The sequence below is a fragment of the Falco cherrug genome, chromosome 2 (genome assembly GCF_023634085.1).
Source record: "Falco cherrug isolate bFalChe1 chromosome 2, bFalChe1.pri, whole genome shotgun sequence".
Taxonomy (NCBI): domain Eukaryota; kingdom Metazoa; phylum Chordata; class Aves; order Falconiformes; family Falconidae; genus Falco; species Falco cherrug.
In genome coordinates, this window is record NC_073698.1 from 121,227,034 (window position 1) to 121,246,087 (window position 19,054).

The 19,054-nt window shown below is 39.7% G+C and overlaps 2 protein-coding genes across 12 annotated transcripts in view; both read left to right on the forward strand.

The window, feature by feature from the left end:
• SENP7 (SUMO specific peptidase 7) overlaps positions 1–9,043 on the forward strand; it is a 44,875-nt gene extending 35,832 nt beyond the window's left edge. For 6 of the 7 annotated variants that reach the window (XM_055701283.1, XM_055701286.1, XM_055701284.1 and 3 more), the window contains 6 exons: positions 706–917; positions 1,337–1,389; positions 1,683–1,720; positions 1,941–2,009; positions 4,124–4,274; positions 6,773–9,043. In XM_055701283.1, coding sequence (XP_055557258.1) covers positions 706–917; positions 1,337–1,389; positions 1,683–1,720; positions 1,941–2,009; positions 4,124–4,274; positions 6,773–6,910 — 661 coding nt within the window. In that variant the 3' untranslated portion in view covers positions 6,911–9,043. Of the gene's footprint in view, positions 1–705; positions 918–1,336; positions 1,390–1,682; positions 1,721–1,940; positions 2,010–4,123; positions 4,275–6,772 lie in introns of those variants that run through there. The other variant, XM_055701290.1, reaches the window with a different exon arrangement.
• A 146-nt stretch (positions 9,044–9,189) lies between these two features.
• Positions 9,190–19,054, forward strand: part of IMPG2 (interphotoreceptor matrix proteoglycan 2) — a 60,456-nt gene continuing 50,591 nt past the window's right edge. For 4 of the 5 annotated variants that reach the window (XR_008730759.1, XM_055701280.1, XM_055701279.1 and 1 more), the window contains exons 1-2: positions 9,190–13,636; positions 14,959–15,219. Coding sequence is in view for 4 of the 5 variants with exons in the window: in XM_055701280.1 (XP_055557255.1) it covers positions 13,558–13,636; positions 14,959–15,219 (340 nt within the window). In the remaining variant the exon portion in view is untranslated. The remainder of the gene's footprint in view (positions 13,637–14,958; positions 15,220–19,054) is intronic. The other variant, XM_055701281.1, reaches the window with a different exon arrangement.

A 19,054-nucleotide genomic window follows, 5' to 3' on the forward strand; every position in this document is an offset into this window, starting at 1 on the left:
TTCAAAAATTAAACTTTTTATTTGGTTGTCTTTAGTAAACTTTGTGTCTTTTTTTGTTTTTTCTTTTTTGTTTTTTGTTTTACTGAAAATTGCTTTTATGTGTTTTTCAAAATAATTTGTGTGTCATCATGATAATTCCTCTGCACTTAAGTAATATTTCTATAAAGAAATCACAGCAACTTACAGCGTTAATGGATCAGGGGTAGTACTTCCATGGTCTGTGCCTTGGCCGCGTTGGATGACTGACCTGCACATGGAAACTCGAGTAAAACTGAATAGGCATTGGGAGTTACTTATGCAAAACAGCTGCAGAAATTGATGAGGCTAGAGGCATGCTGTACCTTCAGCTATATTCAAAACTGGGATCACCAGCACAGATAATTTTATTTTTCCTGCTGCCTTTTTTTTTTTTTTTTATGGTGTGGGATGGGTGGCGAGACACTGATGAATTGCTGAAGTGGGTTGGTTGGGTTTTTTGAAAGAAATTGATGCTTATTTTTGCTGTTATGCCACCATGCAAAGTAAAATGCAAAGTGAGAGGATTAGTACGAGATGCCATGAAGGAACATGGCAGTGATGGTTGTGTGTCACAGAACAGTTATCCATGAGCTGTCGATGTTATAAAACTTTTCATAGCCTTTATTCAGAATGAAATGTTATACAGTTTTGACGTTTTTTCCCCCCGCTCTCCCCACTGCTGGGCAGGTCTCATTGGTACATTGCAGTTATCTGTTTTCCTTGGTTAGAAGAAGCTGTGTATGAGGACTGTCCCCATCAGAATTCATTGCATCACCAGCCTCAACAGTCTCTGCTTTTGTCAGAGAGTGAGAACCCTACAACTGGCTCAGTGTTGGCCTTTACTGGTAACTGCAAGGATGAAGAAGAAATGGATGCTAACAGAAGTTTCTTCTCAAAAGGTAGGTAATCTAGAAGAAAATCATGTCAAGCCATATACAGTTCTAATAGTGTTTTAATCCTTGAAGGAGGGATAGGATGTCTTAAAAAGTATCTGTCACATCAAGACGGATGCAATACATTTTTGTATTACCATGCATAGCAAGGACTTGACTTCTTGTTGTCTGCAACTCTGGAAAATACTGGAAGAAACATGTAAAATGAGTGGCTTAGATCCCATCATGAGTGGAAATTTCTTAGATTTTAGTAAGAATTTTACCAGGAAGGCAGGCCCTCAGTAACTGCTATTTGAACATTGAGAAGGGAAGCAAAATTAGTTTGTACTTTGCTGTTGTATTTTGAATATTAATAATGAATTTGAAAATTAAGATGTTTCAGTTAGGAAGTATTTAAGACTTTTTAATTTGTTCTGTTGCACTAGGTGGCAGTGAAATCGCTGCTTCTGCTTCAGTCCTGGATTCAGGTATTTCTAGAGTAAGTGCCTTTTTGTATTGACAGGGGAAATGAGTAATTTTGCATCATCTTTTTTGCAGCAGCTGTCGATGTTTGTGTGGCCTTTACAATGTGCAAGGCACTTTGAATTAGCCTGAAGTCCTCCTTAGCCTGCTTATGTTGCCTATGCTATGCTTTCATATGCTTTTAAAAATTATTTATCAGGTTCTCTGTTTCTGAAAAAGGAGCCTCTTTGGCTTTTAAATCTATGAAGACATTAGAGTTTATAATTGCTGTAATTTTTTTAAGGTTGTTTTTATTTTCTATTCTCTTAGATCTCCCTAAGTAATTCCAAAAGGCAGATTTGTAAAAGGTATGTTTCTGGTTTCATACATTATCATTAAATTATATGAAGAAATTCTGCAGTAATTGTTATTTGTCATAAAGCCACAGCTGTAGGGACTTGTCCATTTCTTTTTCCACACTTGTTCAGATATTGGTGGTCTTGTTAAGCTCTATTCAAAGAAAATATTTGCTTTGGTAGTGTTGATAATGGAAGACTACAGTGATTTGTTTGTTTTTGTTGTGTACAGGCCTTGTATACTCATCTTAGATTCTTTGAAAGCTGGTTCTGTGCAGAAAACAGTTCAGGTTTTGAGAGAGTAAGTAACTACATTTTTTATTTATTAACAAGAGATGCTGCTGGTCTTATTTCTATGTTCAAAATACTTTATTAAGGTGTACATTTCTAATGCTAAAGGAAAATTCATAAAGGCTTACTACAAAGAAAATTGTAATAGCAGTACCAAGGCTTGTGTGAAAAGCCTGTCTTTGCTCTGCAGCCCAGATATAATGCAAAAATTGTGAAGTGGACAGGTTTTTTTGAAATTGAAAAAAAATAATAAAACTTAAAAGTAGAGGGGGGGGGTGGTTTTGGGTTTTTTTGGTTTTTTTCTTTAATCCCCTCCAGTTCAATAATGGAAGGTGTTTTTAAGGGGAGAAAACCATATTCTTTAAAATTTATAGTTTGAAATCTAAATGATTTATTTTCCAGAGGGCTGATAATCATTATTTTGATGGAGCTTATGGAATTACAGCATTAAAGCCACTCCCACCAATCTGCAAAAAACCAGAAACTAGACTGAAGCTGCCTAAAAGCTTGATGTGTCAGTATAGTTTTATTGGAATGGTATTATTTGTTTTGGAAAGTGAGAGTAAAAACACATTCTTTTATGTGAAAAGTGTTTAAGTATTGGAAGAACTTCTTCAGACTTCCAGTACTTTTACACACTCCTGATGACTTTTAACACCTATCAAGATCTTTTTTAGAAGTTGCTAAATTAAATATTTGAAGCTAAATAGAATTGTTTTTTTGTTTTCTGTTGTATTCACTTAACTGAAAAGACCAAAAATACCTAAACCAAATAGTACCTCCGTCTTGTAAAAGTAAATCTTTCAAAATTATGATGTCAGGGTTAGATGAGGATCAGACATTTTTATGAAAACATCTTTTCTCTAGATAGTGCTCTGTGCTTTGAGCTACTCTTGGGGTTGAAATTCCAGAGAGGCTGGTTTCCTGGAGTTCAGAAAGATGTCATGAAAAGTCTGAAAACAAAGAGGTGTTTTATGGAGTTGTGAGATCAGGGAAGTTTGGGAAGCAGGCCTCTTATTCCTTCAATTTGCAGTTACACCCTGAAAGCAGAAGTTTAAGGAAACTGATGCAGGGCTTCTGTAACCTCTAATTTCCTTGAGTTGATTTTTGTGGTGTTTTGGGCAGTGATCAGCTGCACAAAATTATGAAGTGTACAGTCACAGGTTCTTGCAGTTTCTAAGGAATGTGCTTCACTGAAGTTTCTTCGTCTTTGAATTAGTTTATGTTTGCCTTCTTTTCACAGTTGCTATTTTCCCCAAAAGCTATTTTGGGAGTTTGATACGTATTTTTATTCTCAGAACTGCAAGGACTTGGGGCTTTTGGAAATCAAACATAAGGTCTGAGTTAATGTATACATTTTTTTATTCCCTAAAGTCAGACCTCATGTTTGATTTTCACAAGCCCTGAGCCTTTGTAACTGACTAAAATCAGCAGAGAAGTATAGGTAAGTGTTGCCTTTGAAAATCACACCCATCTGCTTTCCATACCCTCTTCCAAATTCGTGGCCAGCCCAGAATGTGAGGTCAGTGAGTTGCTACTGAAACACAAGAACAAGAGAAAAACCTGATAACAAATAAGTCCTAATCAGTAACAAAGTGGTCGCTTAAGGTTTTTAGCAAGTTTTTATGTACTTTATACACTAGTAGGTTTGCAAGGGTTATATTGGTGCAATTGTAACTCTGTAAGGTGAATTCTAAGGTTTCTTTAATGGTTTGCTTAGGTTAAAAAAACACTGCTGGCCTTCTAGGATGAACCCAGGAAAAATCTGTATGGTAACCAGGAAAGATTACTTGAGTTCTTCCTTTAATTAAGGTCTAAAAATGTCCTGTTACCCTAATAGCTTTAGGAAACTCAATGCAAACAACTGTTTTCATATAACTTAATGCATCTTTCTGTTTTGTATATTGCATATTATGTGGTAGAGAATTCTCTGCATGACGGAATATTGGACAGTGGAATTTGTGTTTTCTTGTATGAGTTTCTATGACAGGTTCTGTGAAGGAAATCGTTTAAAGCTATTATAGCTTTTTGGCCAGCTCCAGAACAATATTGAGTAGTATCCCAAAATGCACTGAGCTTGGGAGTTGTTTCTTAAGTATTTAATCTGTTTGCTTTCTTTTGTAGGTACCTTGAAGTGGAATGGGAAGCTAAACGAAAAACGCAGCGAGAATTCAATAAATCAACAATGATGGACCTCTGTCCCAGAGTGCCTAAACAAGATAACAGCAGTGATTGTGGGGTCTATTTGCTGCAATATGTGGAAAGCTTCCTCCAGGTACAAATGGAAACTACCTTTCCCTTTCTCCAAAATTACCTTAAACCCCAAAAAACTCTTTCTGAGGGAAATAGCCAGACACACAATGCTGTGATGCTCAGCCTCAAAAGTTTCAAAGCCATTTGAGGAATAGGAGCTAAACCCCATACGTCAAGTAGTGGCCCAGGGTCTTTGTATCTGCAGCACAGTTTCTCATCTGTGTATGTTGGCAAACATTTCTGACGTTGTAGTTTAATGTTGCTTGACTGTGTAATCTTTGAACGGTTGTGGCAATCAGAAGAGGACTGGAGGAAAGCAAGTGTCACTCCTGTCTTCAAAAAAGTCAGGAAGGAGGACCGGGGAGTGACAGGCTGGTCATCCTCACCCTGATCCTTGGGAATGAGATGAAGCAACTAACCCTGGAAACTGTTTCCAGATATGTGAAGGACAAGAAAGGGATTGAGAGCAGTCAGCACGGATTTACAAAGGCAGGGGGAATCTTGCTTGACCAACCTGATAACCTTCTATGATGAAATGACTGGCGTGGTAGATGAGGGAAGAGCAGTGGATATTGCCTACCTGGGCTTCAGTGATGCCTTTGACGCTGCCTTCCATAAGATCCTCATAGAGAAGCTTGATGGATTATGGGCTGGATGAGTAGACAGTGAGTTGGATTGAAAACTGGCTAACTGGATGGCTCCCGAGAGGGTGTTGATCAATGGCAGGCAATCTAGTTGAAGACCAATAACTAGCAGTGTACCCCAGGAGTGAATACTGGGTCCAGTCCTGTTTAACATCTTTATTAATGATCTGGGTGTTGGGGCAGAGTACACCCTCAGCAAGTTCACAGCTGACACAAAAATGGGAGGGAATGGCTGACAATGCCAGAGGGCTGTGCTGCCGTTTAGAAGAATCCCAGGGTGCTGGAGAATGGGCTGACAGGAACCTCATAAAGTCCAACAAGAAGTGTAGAGTCTTGCACCCAGGGAATAACCACCTTGGGCACCAATATCTGCAGGGGGTCACCCAGCTGGAAGGAAGCTCTGCTGGAAAGGACCTAAGGAATTCTGATGGACACCAAGCTGAACATGTGCCAGCAGTGTGTCCTTGTGGCAAAGAAGGCTAGCAGTATCTTGGTCTACATTAAGAGGAATGTTGCCAGCAGTTTGAGGGAGGTGATCCCCTCTCCTCGGTGCTCTGTCCAGTTTTGCTCTCCCCAGTATGAGAGAGGCCTGTGCTATTGGAGCAAGTCAGGAAAGGGTCACGAAGATGATTAAGGTACTGGAGCTCCTCTTCTATGAGGAAAGGTTGAGAGAGCTTGGACTCTGAGAGAAGGCTTAGGGGGGGATCTTGTCTCTGTGTTCAAATACCTGAAGGGACAGTGCAAAATGGACAGAGTCCTCTCTTTTCAGTGGTGCCCAGTGACAGGACAAGAGGCGAAGGCTGCTAACTGAAACACAGGAGGTTCCCTCTGTACATAAGGAAGTGCTTTTTGTTGTCGTGGTTTGGTTGGGTTTTTTTACTGTGAGGGTGACCAAATGCTGGTACACTTTGCCCAGAGAGGCTGTGGACTGTCCCTCCTTGGAGGTCTTCAAAAGCTGTCTGGACATGGTCCTGACAGCCAGCTCTAGGTGGCCCTGCCTGAGCAGGGAGATTGGAACCGATGACCCCCAGAAGGTCATTTGTGATTCTGTGATGGGTGGGTTGAGTTCTTGTGTAGGTGGAAAATGAAATTCTTTACTAATGCTTTTGAACTGCCCATTCCCTAACTGCGGTGATGTTCTGCTTGCAGAAGCAAGGCCAGGACAAGGTGGTTGTCCTGTAATATATGTTACCATATATTACTTTATTCAAAGGAAGGAGAAGGTGAAATATAAGCATGGCAAAAGAATGAAGAGGGAAAGAGGAAAAAAGACTTTGGCAAATCAGATGTGGTGTTGTGGTCTTATTGCGAAAGCTGCTAGCATCTCTCAGCCATTTCAATTTACGGTCGTCTTTTGTTCTGAATTCTCCCCTTCTCATGTCCTGCTAAAACTGTTTAGCAGTGTCCTTGCTGCTTTGTTGTCTTCTATCAGACCGACCAGCTCGTGACAGAAGAACATGTGCCTGAGGCAGCAAAGCCTCAGCAGGCTTAACTGCTTTATGCGTGATCCTTCCCTAGAGTGTGATTGTACGTGTGTGTTCTCTGACAGAAGTGCATCTGTCCCTTGTTAGATATTGAGAGTGTGTCTAGTTGTATCAGAATACGTGGAATCTGCCTTGAGTATGTGCTTATACTGATGTATCTTTAAGAGAAGTGGTGATAACGTGTTTGCTGTTTACGATTGAATAGTTTGTGTTAAGGGTATGTATGTTTGTGATTACTATGGAGGAACTAGAATTTGACTTTGAAGCCTGTCATTGCTCATTGAAACTTGTTTGTGCCTCCTTGGTCTCAGCAGTAATGGAAAGGTTTTAACTTCTTTTTGAAGGTTGCTTTAGAAAATTCATGCTGTAAATCCTCTGTTTTCTGTTACCAGAATCCCATAGTTAACTTTGAACAGCCACTGCATCTGGAGAAGTGGTTCCCTCGTCAGGTGATCAGAAGCAAAAGAGAAGAAATCAGAGACCTGATCTTGCAACTGCACTTTCAGCAGCATAGTGGCAGCAGCAGCTAATGAATCTAATTAAGCCAGACCTGGCAAAGAACATTGTTGAGTAAAGTAACTCGAACTCTCCTTAACAGCGTTTGGACTCTTTGCTGCCTTGCAAGGAAGAAGGGGGGAGGGGGGGAAAAGAACCACAAGAAGTATTTTGTTCAGTGTGAATTTATTTAAAGAATTTTTTTTTTTTCACTTGAGTTGTGTGGTCACAGAGTGTAATTGCTGGGGGGGGCGAGGGGAGGAGAAGGTTGTAGATAAAAGTGTAAATATGTAAGTTAAAGCTAATATATATGGAATGCCAATTGATTCTTTACTTGGAATATGAAAGCTGCATACAGGTATGTGCCACAAGGATGTAAAAATATTTTTATCTTTTGTAACCTGTTCTTTACAATTCTATGTAATCGTGGGTGATCGTGTAGGAGTCAGGCCTGAAGACAGGATTTTGACCCTACACTGTGTGTCTCTTTATCTTGTAGCTCATACAGATAGAACAAATACTGTGTATTGTTTTAATTTAAGGATCTAATAATGACTCTCTTTAGAGATGTATTTTTTGTTTTGTTTCTGATTATATACAGAAGCATTCTGCATGTGTCAGAATATTCTGCCAAGATTTGAGGCAGCTGAGTTTTGATTTTTTTTTATTTCTACTTTTTCCCTTCCTAGCATTTTAATCATAAAAAATTATTTCCATGAGTGGAAGACATTTGTTTGAGAGTGACTGTTAAAATCTTTTAAAGTCAAGAGTGGATTTTTTTAAAGGGTTGGGGTTTTTTTTTCCCCTTACCAGGTTTTAGAAGAAATTTTGCTCTCCCAGTACGTGCCAGTACAATACATGTAGGCAGTAGACTTTTAATGCTGTTCGCCTCATTTTGGGGAGGTACTCCTGCAAATCTTAGGGCATCACTTTAGAAAGGCAAGCAGGGTCTGGCTCAGAACTTCAAAAGTTTGAAGTGTTTTACTAAAAAAAAAAGGCCATTTTCATTCAAAAAGTTCATTATGTTCTATATAGTATTTCTTTAAGATACGTAATTTCCATAGCGCAAGCAGGATTTATACTTTGCTCAGGAGAATTGAGTAAAGATGCCTGAATATTTGAGTGTTTGAACTCGAGACTTGATTTAGTAATCTAGTACAAGTTTATCATTGTCTTAATGCATACTTACGTAGTCTTCCCTCAAACAGCAATCACGTGAAGCTTTAATAACATTTTGACATACACACTTTTTTCTATGGTTACTGCATGGTAGAAGTTGATTGTTTTAAGAGGATGCTTTCTCCCGTTCCCCACTGTAAGTAAACTTAAGTATCATCTTAAGTGTCATCGCACCCTTCAGAAGGACCATGTGTTGGATAACCACCAAAACCACCTGTCAAACATATCTACAAAACCAGAACTCTCAGCGCTGGGAGTAGGGTAGAGAGTCAAGGTAAAAATCTGAGGGCAATGCATACATGTGAACATTTTTATGGCATTGCAGAATTCTCAGGGCCCCTTCCCTCCACACAGCTTCGAAATCTAGCGTTTGGAAAATCCAGTTATTACTTCAGGTTCTGTACAGTCATCCAAAAAAACCCCCACCCACAGTTGTTTCTCAAACCAGGAAACATTCTTTCTGGAAGAGACACAATTTTAAACCAAAATAATTTGCTGACTGCAGTTACCTTCTGTGTAGCTGTGAAGAGCCTAGTACAATTACTGTATGTTTTTTGTCTTTGTTTACACTTTAATTCCACAGATTGTCACTGTTCCCTCAGCAGCATCTGTCCCCCTCATCCCAGAGTTTTTTTGGCTTTCACACCTAAATCACAACATCAGCATTGCTTACAGGGATAATCTGTGTATTTATTGTAAGACAGATAAAAGATAAAATGCAGAAATATGTGCCCTTTTTAATTGATGAATATTTTCAGTATTCCCTTAAGAAAAATAGTTTGGGCTTTTTCTTGCAGTAATGTAAGTTTTTATCATGAAGTAATTAATTCTTTTTTAGATTGACTGGTTTATAAATATTTAAAAGCAAAAGTCATGTATAAACTTTTATAAATTGGTTTTATAACACTGAAGGATTGCCTTTGTAGATTTGTTAGATATGAGCTGTGAGAATGCCAATACATTTGATATTAAAATTATTTCCAGAAGTTGCTGAATGTGACTGTTGCCATTCTTTTCCCAGCTGCCACAAATATCCAGTGTGGTAAGCCTAAGATGGGCCATTGTACTGCTTTTAAGGTATACACACAGTATGTGTCTCTTAACCCAAATTTCTATCAAAGTGAGGATTTGTTCTCTGGTTCCTATAAAGGCATGCAGCTAGTTCACAGCTTCTGGTGGCAAGCAAGGCTGCTTTTTGACTCAAAAGCCTTAGAGTTTTCTGTAGCTAGGTGAACAGTCTCGACAGCCTGAATGACTAGCCTGGGAAGTGCCTGGGACCACCATCTGCAACCCACCCCATTCCAGCCATTTGCATTTAACAGGTACGTGGTGAGTGCTAGGAAGTGTCTGTGAAAAAAGTTGCACTCCAGGTACCTTCATGCTTTCCTTTTTATTTGCTAGAACTGCCCAAAGTTAACTTTTGGCATGTATATGGCGCCAGACTGACTCAGAGACTTTTCTGCATTATCTCCTGCATCTCCATTCCCTGTATTAATCCCTGTTTAACTGAAATGGTGGGTGGCATGGTACTTCCAAGCAAACCAATCTTTGTAAGGCTCTGTACCCTATGCTGTGTAATTATGGCTTCAAAGCAATGAATTGTACTCAGTGTTAAATATAGCTATCAATTTCTTTAAAAAAACCTGCTACATTCTGGCTGTCTGGGACCAGAAACTGTCCTTCATGAAGAAATAAATCTGAGATGTGTTTAAGGTACTGTTGGCAAGCGTGACACAAGAAGCGAGGTGAATGAGAAGTAACTTCTAGTAAGTAAATCTTCCAGGAAAAAAAAACAACCAAAACAACCAACTAACCCTAGTTTTCATCAAGAACCAGAGAAGTGAATCATGAAACTGCAGGTGTGCTTTTTAAAAACTATCTGTGCACTGCTGTGTTTTCCCTCTGGAGCTGCAGGCATAGATTCATTGCAGTCCATCTGTGTCCTTTTGTGGGACTTGCCTCCTGGAATTTGACCCTGAAATGAGCTTGCAGCACTCGGTAAGTACTACGCTTAAAAAACAATAAAAACTCAACAACTACAATAGTAACACTTTTATCTTGATTACGACAGGGAAACAGAATATTGCTTCTGGCAACCCCTCAAAAAAAGACTGGTTTCTTGGTGGAAAAGCAGGAATTGTAGAATGAGATTTGTAAGATCTCAGGATTGAAAATGTTTCCATTGATGGTCAAATAAAACCAAGACCAACAGCACTAATTCTGTCCAACCAAATTGAAGTTGGAAACGCTGTTCAAAGATGAAGTCACAGGCACTGGGATCATCTTTGACTGTTGAACAAGGTAAGAGATACTTATCAATGGTTCAGAAAAGGAGGAATGTTGAGGATAGGTTTATACTAATGGACAGAGCAAGATAATGAAGCGTTAGATTAATTTGGTTGACCTCGCTTCCTGATTTTTCTGTTCCAAGTACTTTACAATACTACGTGACGGAGAGGTGACGGTATGACAAGCTATGGTGGGCTGAATTTGCTCCGCTGGAAGGCTGAACAGCCTCAGACATTGCTTGTTCTTGGGAGACGGTTCGCCAGAGAACTCTTCAGGGGCAAAAGCGAAAAGTCAGTGGTGAAATGCTTGGCAACAGCACCCACAGAAACTGAAAAAGTTAAAAGCTTTTGTCTAACCTAATTGTCTCAGCTAAACTGATGGAGAATTTTGTTGGTGAATCCCATCAAATGCTATGAAGTCAGTTGCTATAGGTCCACTCACAGGAGACAATTTATAATCTTGGTGTTAAGCTGTGTGAGCTTGGGGATAAGGAGTGTCTACCATCATGTGGCTCTTCATTAGAGGCATTTTCATTAAAGCATACCTTTATTTTGCATATTTAATTAGATTAGTGTATTTAGCTTTTTGAATAAATTGCATTTGAAAAACAAATTATTTAGAACAGTATGCGTGCCGTAGCAGAATTTTAGTGACCATTACCTTGTAGAGAACTAAGATTCAGCCAATCACATTTGCTATAGGAAAGCACATGTCCTTTTTTTTTTTTTTTTTTTTTTTCAGAAATACAAATTGTCAGAAAGCTATCTTTTTAGTTTTAGAGATACGGATGTGACCTTGGCGTGTTACGGCACTAGGATTATACTTTCCTTTTTTCTCTCAGCAAGAATATACTTTTCCTGAGTGCTTTTGAGCAGATACCATTTGGCTACAGGAAATGAAGAGCCATGCATCTTCTGATGCAAGGTATTACTGTAGAGGCTTTAGTCAAATCAAAGGAGGAGTTAATTTTCCAAGGTTATTTGGAAATCTATTTCAAGAGTTGTTTTGCTTGTTTTAAGAAACTTCAAATGCTGGTTGTGCTTTTAGTGACACCTTTTGCTGTCATAAGTGTAGGAGACTTTCAGATGTTGTGTATCTAAGTTTCAGTACTGAAATCACTGTTCAATTTGAAATCGATAGCTTGAGCTAATATTAATAAACATTTAAATATTTAAAGTGTTTTGTCACACAGAAGCTGACATAGCCATACCATAGAAAATTTTGACAGATTCAAAGCGGCTAGGTTTTATACTGTTCATGTTCTGAGTATCTTTGAGAACTTCACTGATGAAAAAAACAGCAATTCCATAAATCTGAAAACTTTTAATTTGCTTTCATACTCTTACTGAAACACGTGTATTCTGAGAGATTTCTCTAAAAGTATTAGTTGTCATGCATTCTTGAGGTAAGTTAGCTTTTGGTTTTGTGTTTATAGTATTTCTAATCTTGATTCAGTTGCATTTTTGCAGGGTAATTATAGCAAAACCATTCATGACATTGAAAGCACCAGTCTGCAGAGGATTAAAAAAAAAAAAGGCAGGTCTGTGGTGTTGAATCTCAGATCATAACAAAGGTACCCAAGCTAGCCTCTAAAGTTGCTCTGTCTACCTAGCAATGCCAAATAGGACTTCGAAACAGTTTATGGGCACCAGTGCAGTGTTGTTCCTGTGCCTCATATCATTGGGACTGTTCAAGTTACAGCTGCGGTGTGGCGTGCTGTGCTCAGTGCTGCTGCCAGTATTGTAGTTAGCTGGGCAGAGCCAGCCTAGGTGAGCAGTGCCGATTTGATAGATCCAAAATGTCTGATTCTAAGAAAACTGTTTGCAGGTGTTAGATGAGCTCAGTAGTTTCACTTGAAGTGTAATTTAGTAGTTCTGTGGGGAAAAACCCAAGGAAAATATCTTGCTTTGAAAATAATCAACTGGAATCTGTTAGATGTTGGAAGACATCTGTTAGATGTAGGAAGAGCCTAAAAGCAAAGGTGGTTTTACTGGAGTCCTGTGAGTGTCCTGTGTGTAATATCAGGAATTATCAGTTATCTTAATTGCTGGGAGTTCAGCAGAGCAGCGAGAAGAGAGGAGACAGAGCTGTATACCTAAGGAGCTCTGTGCAAATGCTCTGCAGGCTATCATCTGGGAAGCTCTGGGAATCCAGCTTTGAAATATTTATGCAAAACCACTACCAAAAATAGTCACTTCAGACAAATCGACACTTTGCTTAGCTTGATCTGAACGCAGTAACCAGCAAGTCCTGAGTAATGCCATCCAGGAGACGGCACTGATGGGGTATTTCTAGTGGTCTGAATGCAGTCTGCCATTGCAGGGTGGCTTCTGTACACGTTTCTGCGATGAGCTGACCCTGGGCAGGAGGGTAGCCGAGAGTGCTGCCCTTCCTGCAGTTCTTCTTATCTGATCATCTCTTCACGTAGCTGTACTTATTTGTTCCTACTGCTCATGTCAGGTAATACCTGAGAGAGATGAAAGAATCGCAGCTGCCCTGGCTTTATCTCTGGGGGAAGCACTGCTTCTGAGATGCGAGGGGCAGTGGTGTAACAGCACAAGATTTTCTCCTTCAGCGCAGACTCAGGCAGCAGGGCTGTACTTGCTCTGTCACCAGAATAAACAGTCCTGCAGGAAGGTTGCTTTGGTGTTATTTGCATATGCCCTGGTGTTTCAGTGTGTTTTTAGATATATATATTTCTACAAGCAGCAGGCAAAATGCACTGAGACCTTCCACCAGAGACTAGCATGCTTCCCCTGATGTTTTGTGGTCAGCGTGATCTTTAAAAAGGGCAGAAATTGAAAGGCCAATGAAAAAACATGGTTAATTAAATGTGAAAGGTGCTGTCCTTGTTTGGATTGTCTGTTAATGGTATGACAAGCTCTGGTAAAGAGCTTAGCTGGCCAGATTAAAATTAAAAAATTGTCTTAGTCCATCTGCTAGCTCCAAGGAGTTTACTTCCGTCTCCTTTTCTTGTTTCTTCACTCAAGCGGAATACTGTCTTTGAAAAGAACACTCCCAGGATGTCTTGGTTGACTTTTACCTGATTTTTTTTTGAAAAATTATTATATGTGACATCAAGGTATTTTCAAGAAGGAAAATGCTCTTGGTTGGTTCAAGGATACGTTAGAGACAACAGCTCTTTTGTTAAAAGGGATTTTCTTTTTTTTTTTTTTTTTTTTAATTGCATACTGGATTTTTGGAAAAAATAATTATGTTTGGCTTCATTTGCAAAGTTTTTCTTTGCCTTCTGTTTTTGGGAATGATTAAAGGCTATCTTCAAATAGTTGCAGGTAATGCAGAAATCTTATTTATATTCCTGTTTTCAAAGTTTACTTATGGTAGTATGTAGAAATAAAGATACTTCTCTGCTTTAATTATAACAAAGGGGGCTAATACAGAGAAATGTTTGGTCAAATCTGTGCCGTGATATCAGTGTAAATATGGAGCATTTGAGTGATTTCCAGGAGGAAAGGACAGTTTTACTGTACACTTGTGGTGTTTGGAGTGTAGAATGTAGCAAGATTTTCCACCTTTGAGAGACACTAAATACTGCTAAGTTTTTTACTTGGTGCTTTTTTCTTTAATAATTTTGTATTAAATCTTAAAAAGTGAGGTTCTGTCTTCTGCTTATGGACACTGAAGATGTGTTAGTTTGGATAAAGGCTGGGCTTTTGCCATGACCTTTTTTGATGTTCTCTTCTCCCTTTGATGTACCATCTGTGGTGGTCTTGTGCACTAGAGCCGACTATTAATGTACCATCAAAATAATCCAGCTCTTCATCTTTCAGGCATTGAAGTCAAAAAGTACTCTTGACTTTGAAGTTGCAGAGTAAGCTCATAATCTGTGGGATGAAAAATGTCATGTACTTATTACTGTTCTTTCTCATAATAAATGATTCATTGTGATTCTTCTTCAAGCATGTTTTCTGGCAAAAAAGTGGGAAGAAGAAGGTGGAATTAATTAATGCTGACTGCTGACTGTAGAGGACAGAGAAATTACTGTCAGACTAAAACCAAATAGACACATTCTCCCCTCAGCTGTAAAGTTCTCTCTGGCGTGATATGGAATAACTAACGTAAGAGGATATTTAAAAAAAAACTTAAAGCTGATGAGCCCCCCCTTTTTTTTTCCCTTTTCTTTCTTTTGGTTTTTTTTTTCCCTGCTCTAGTCCAGTAGAGACCTATCTCATGGTGGTGCAAGGTGTACTTGCTAGCTGTCAGTTCAAGCAGCTTTCTTTTTGCAAGGGATATAAGTGTTTCTTGTGGAAAGAAAGTATGGAATAAGGGGAGTTGTTAATTAATTTGTCACCCTGAAAGCTTCTAAATACATGTTTATTCACAAATATAGACCATTGACTTAATCCAAACTGCAGAAGGGAAGTTAAACCCAAAATATTAGCATTCAAAGGGTTAGACCTTTAGGTTGTGTTACCATTTGATGGGCTGCTGTAAAGTGCTTAAGGTTGTTTATAATACTATAGTCATGCAGACAGGTTCTTGTTAACAGAAAGAAGCAGTTATGTTCTTCAGAGACCAGAGCAATGGCATCGAGATATACATGATTGTATCAGTATCTCATCTGAGAAATTTATGTGTGGTTTTAACTTCACAGCAGCTGGTTACTCAGCTACAGAAGGAGAACAGGCTGAAGGTGTTTCACCAGCCCCTCAGCTCAGTGACTGGCAGCTGGCAAACCCTTCTCTGCCTCCCGAGTTGAAAAAGCTTAATGGCATCATGGAGGCTGAACAGTTCAACAAGCGTTTGCTATTACGAAGGAAGCGGTCCATTTTGTTTCCCAGTGGAGTTAAGATCTGTCCTGATGAATCTGTTGAGCAGGCTATTGCCAACCATCTGAAGTATTTCAAGCTCAGAGGTAAGTGATTGTACATCTCATGAGTAATTGGGTAAAGAACACTTATTTATAAAAAAATAATAGATGAGGCTTTTAAACATAATAAATGCCAGGCCACAGGAAGTACATTATTAGCCAAGAAACTTAGTTTTCTATGATAATCTTCCTTATGAGAGCTGTTCGGAGCTAAAAAAAATAATCTTCTAGTTATAGTCAAATATCATAAAAAAAAAATCTCAGTTTCTGAAACCAAAGTTAGTGTTTAATAATTACTAACCCTATCTCGTAGAACAATTTGGGCGCTAAGAAAAATAAGTGTTACATACAGGTTAGCTAAATGACAAAGCTTGTTTGTATTTAGTGTTCTTCAAGTACTAGTAGAATTCACTGAGGGGTCTTTCCGAAAAGAGTCAAGGCTGAGACATTGATGTCTCAACCCTGTGACTTTTGACTACGGCTGGTTGTGCAAAGCGTAGTGTGTTCTGCCTGGAAAGCCAGTCTCTGCATGTCAGGCTGTAACATAATGGAGATGAAGGCTTTCTTTTCTGATGTGGAAGTTGGTGTGACAGAGTACTCCCTGGAAAGCTGAAATATCCCCAGTAACAGCTTCTTTCATGTGATGAAATACTACAGCAATATGATGTATTTTAAACCCTTCTGGCTGACAACATTGGGATGGGGCGTTGAGGTCGTGTAGCACTAGTATTCGTGTGCATCTGTATTGTAGCATTCAAACAATTTGTATTGTCTTAATGTGATTGCACATAAATGGTGAAATGGGAAAGAGCTACTGTCACTTAAAGGAGAAGGAAAGGTCATCATAGACTCATGTTTAATGAGACTCTTGACTGCTTACAGAAGAAACTCCCACTGGTAACTCGATTTATTCACTTACAGCAGTGAAAAACAATCAAAGCTGGGAGTAAAAACCTGAGCGTCTGCATAAAAGTAAACATAAAGAGCGTATATGGAGAAGAAAGAGGAATTGTGTGGGATCAGAGCCTCATTCAAATATGAATTGTACCTAGCTTGGAAGGGATGTCAACGCTGATGGTCACGCAGACAGTCTGACAGGCTTTGGCAGCTTCCTGTTTATGTCTACCCAGTGACGCTCAACTGTTCCTTGTGTTGCTCAAAATGAATCCACATGATGTGCTTTAAATGCAGCCATCCCTCAGTTATCTGTGATAGGGGGGTACGTAAGGGCAATACCAAGTAAGCAGAAGTGTGAGTGCTAATAGAGAAGGAAAATCTGTAACTTAGGTTGTAAAAGCTTATTTAGAACTTAATGATCCTAGATTGAACCAAAAATCCACCTAGGCCATCTGCTGCCCTACTGGACTTACGGCTTCCACAATCTGCAAGGATTTCTTGAGCAGAGATGCCATGACCACCCTTAGCACTTCTAACTTAAAACTTTGAAAAAGATCTCTGCAAGTAGCAGAGGTGACTTTCTTTTGCAGCAAGCGGAGCAAGCTCAGTTCAAGCATTGTCATCTTAGTTCTGTTAGCAGGATTGCACAGCACCGTGAGATGATGTGATACCTACTTAATCACATCCTGAGTAAATGCTCCTGAGCTGAGAGTGGGTCATGTTGTGTATTGGGGTTGTGTGGCAAGGGTTTGGTAGCGGGGGGCTTCCAAGCTGCTAGAAGCTTCCCCCATGTCTGATGGAGCCCATGCCAGCTGGCGCCAAGACAGACCCAACACTCGCCTTTAAATATTTGAGAAAGGGAAAAACCCTGTGCAACAGCAACTGCAGCCAGGGAGCGGAGTGAGGCCGTGTGAGAGCCCCAGCCCCGCGGGCACCAGGCGGGGGGGGGGGGGGGGGACCAGAGCAGCTCCAGGTGCGGAGCAGAGACCCCCCGGCAGCCCATGGGAGCCCCTGGCCAGGCAGGCTGTGCCCCCAGCCCGGGAGGCCCCCAGGGGAGCAGATATCCCCCTCGCAGCCCTCCCTGCCCTTATCTCCATCCCCAGCCTTTTGTTACCTTCTCTCTCCCCATCCCGCTGAGCAGGGTGGTGATGGAGCAGCTTGGGTGGGCACCTGCCGTCCAGCCAGGGTCAACCCACCACACGTTCTTAACTTTCATTCTCAGTAAAGCTGTTCCTTGAGTGTTACTGAATTATATACCTGCTTTTTCTTGAAACCATGTCTTTACTGGCTAGATGAGTCACTACGGTGTTAGAATAGTGAGATGGACTTTTTTGTCTCGGAACTGTTAAAAAAATAGTCCTAGGAAAGAGTATGGTTGCTGATGAACACTCAGAGACCAGCTGTTATCAGTGCCTAGAAAAATAACTGACCCCACAAGGGAATAAATGTGAAGGTACACAGAATCTGCTGATTTTTCAATCTCGGTCTGCGTTTTTAGAATCTTCTTTTTATTTTGTATCTGTTGAAGTAAGGAGTGACTTTACTATCCCATACTTGATCTTTTGATTTCAATACAATCTATTCTTTCCTTAGTTTTACTTTACTATCAGCAAGAAACAGTGGCACTACCATGGAAAGAAAACTTGATTGCTGTTTTAATATAAGAGCTTGTTAGAAAAACAAAGTTTGCATGTGCTGATTATCCAGATTGATTGTTCTATCTATATCTACCATAGAAGGAAACAGGTGGGTATATAATTATCTATCTGTAGCTCCTAGCTTTATTTACTTTTGCTAGCTTGCTAAAGCCGCTGTTAGTCAGTTAGTCAGACAAACATTTCCTGTCATAGGCTTTAAATGCTTACGTCATATAGCTGTAGGCTTAAAAGTGTATAGTTTTGGGTTTTTTTAGACTACATCTGGATATTTTTAGCCTTAAAAACATACAAGATAGATATGATAAATACGTAATAAAACATAAAAAATCAAAGGGCAGCAAAATACAGGAATCTGGGGAGAAAATAATTCTTTTCTAAAACAGCAGTAGCACCCTTCAGCATATGAAAGTCTAAGTAATGGTATGATTGTTCACTGGTAGTCATTATTGTTGTCACAGTCAGAAGCACCAGCCAAGAATATAGGGGTGTTCTTGTACTTGTTTCTCTACACTTGCAGCTTAGAAGACTGATTTCTGAAGTGCTGATTTATTCCTCCAGTCAATCTCATTGCAGAACAGAGTTTTGCATTAGCAGAAGATACTATTTTCAGTCTCTTTTGAGACGAATCTGGGGTTATGATTGTCTCTGTACTCCCCAGTATGATACAGCCTCTGCATCTCTCGTAGCTGTATATGGAGGCTGCTGCTGTTGGCTGGCTTGGTATTTAGTTTGTTAGAATATAGAGATGGAAATCAGTCATAGATGCTCACAGAGTGGTACTGTGGGTTTTGGGTCTTAGTGTTTTGAACACATGTCTTTTTAAATGTTAGTAATGTTATAGTTGCTGCTGGAACAGTCGTGTGAATGTAGTGGTGGTTCATAGCTGGACTGTTGTAATGAGGACAGTGCATCCAATGGGCAGCTGGAGATTTCACAAAACATATTTTGTAGAAATCTAGCAGTGGGATTTCAGACAGTGAGTGTGCTGTTGTTTATGGTAATGTTGATTATGAATAATATTCTTTACTGCTGACAGGGAGCTGGTAGCCCAAGTCTCTGTTAAATAAAAATTATTATATGAAGAACAGCCACACCCACTCAGGCCAAAATGTGTTGTGACCAGTCACCTTATGTAGACAATTCAGTGAATCTCTGTTTCCTTTCGTGTAAATTGCTGGTAGGTGGCTGAGGACTGTAGTAGCCTTGAAAGATGAATTAGCCAGTAAAACAGAAACAAGGTAAGGATTGCAAGGTAGCATGGCTTGCACCATTTCTGTGTGCTATGCCTGTTAATTAGGTAAAACAAAGGCTGCTGGATTTTGACA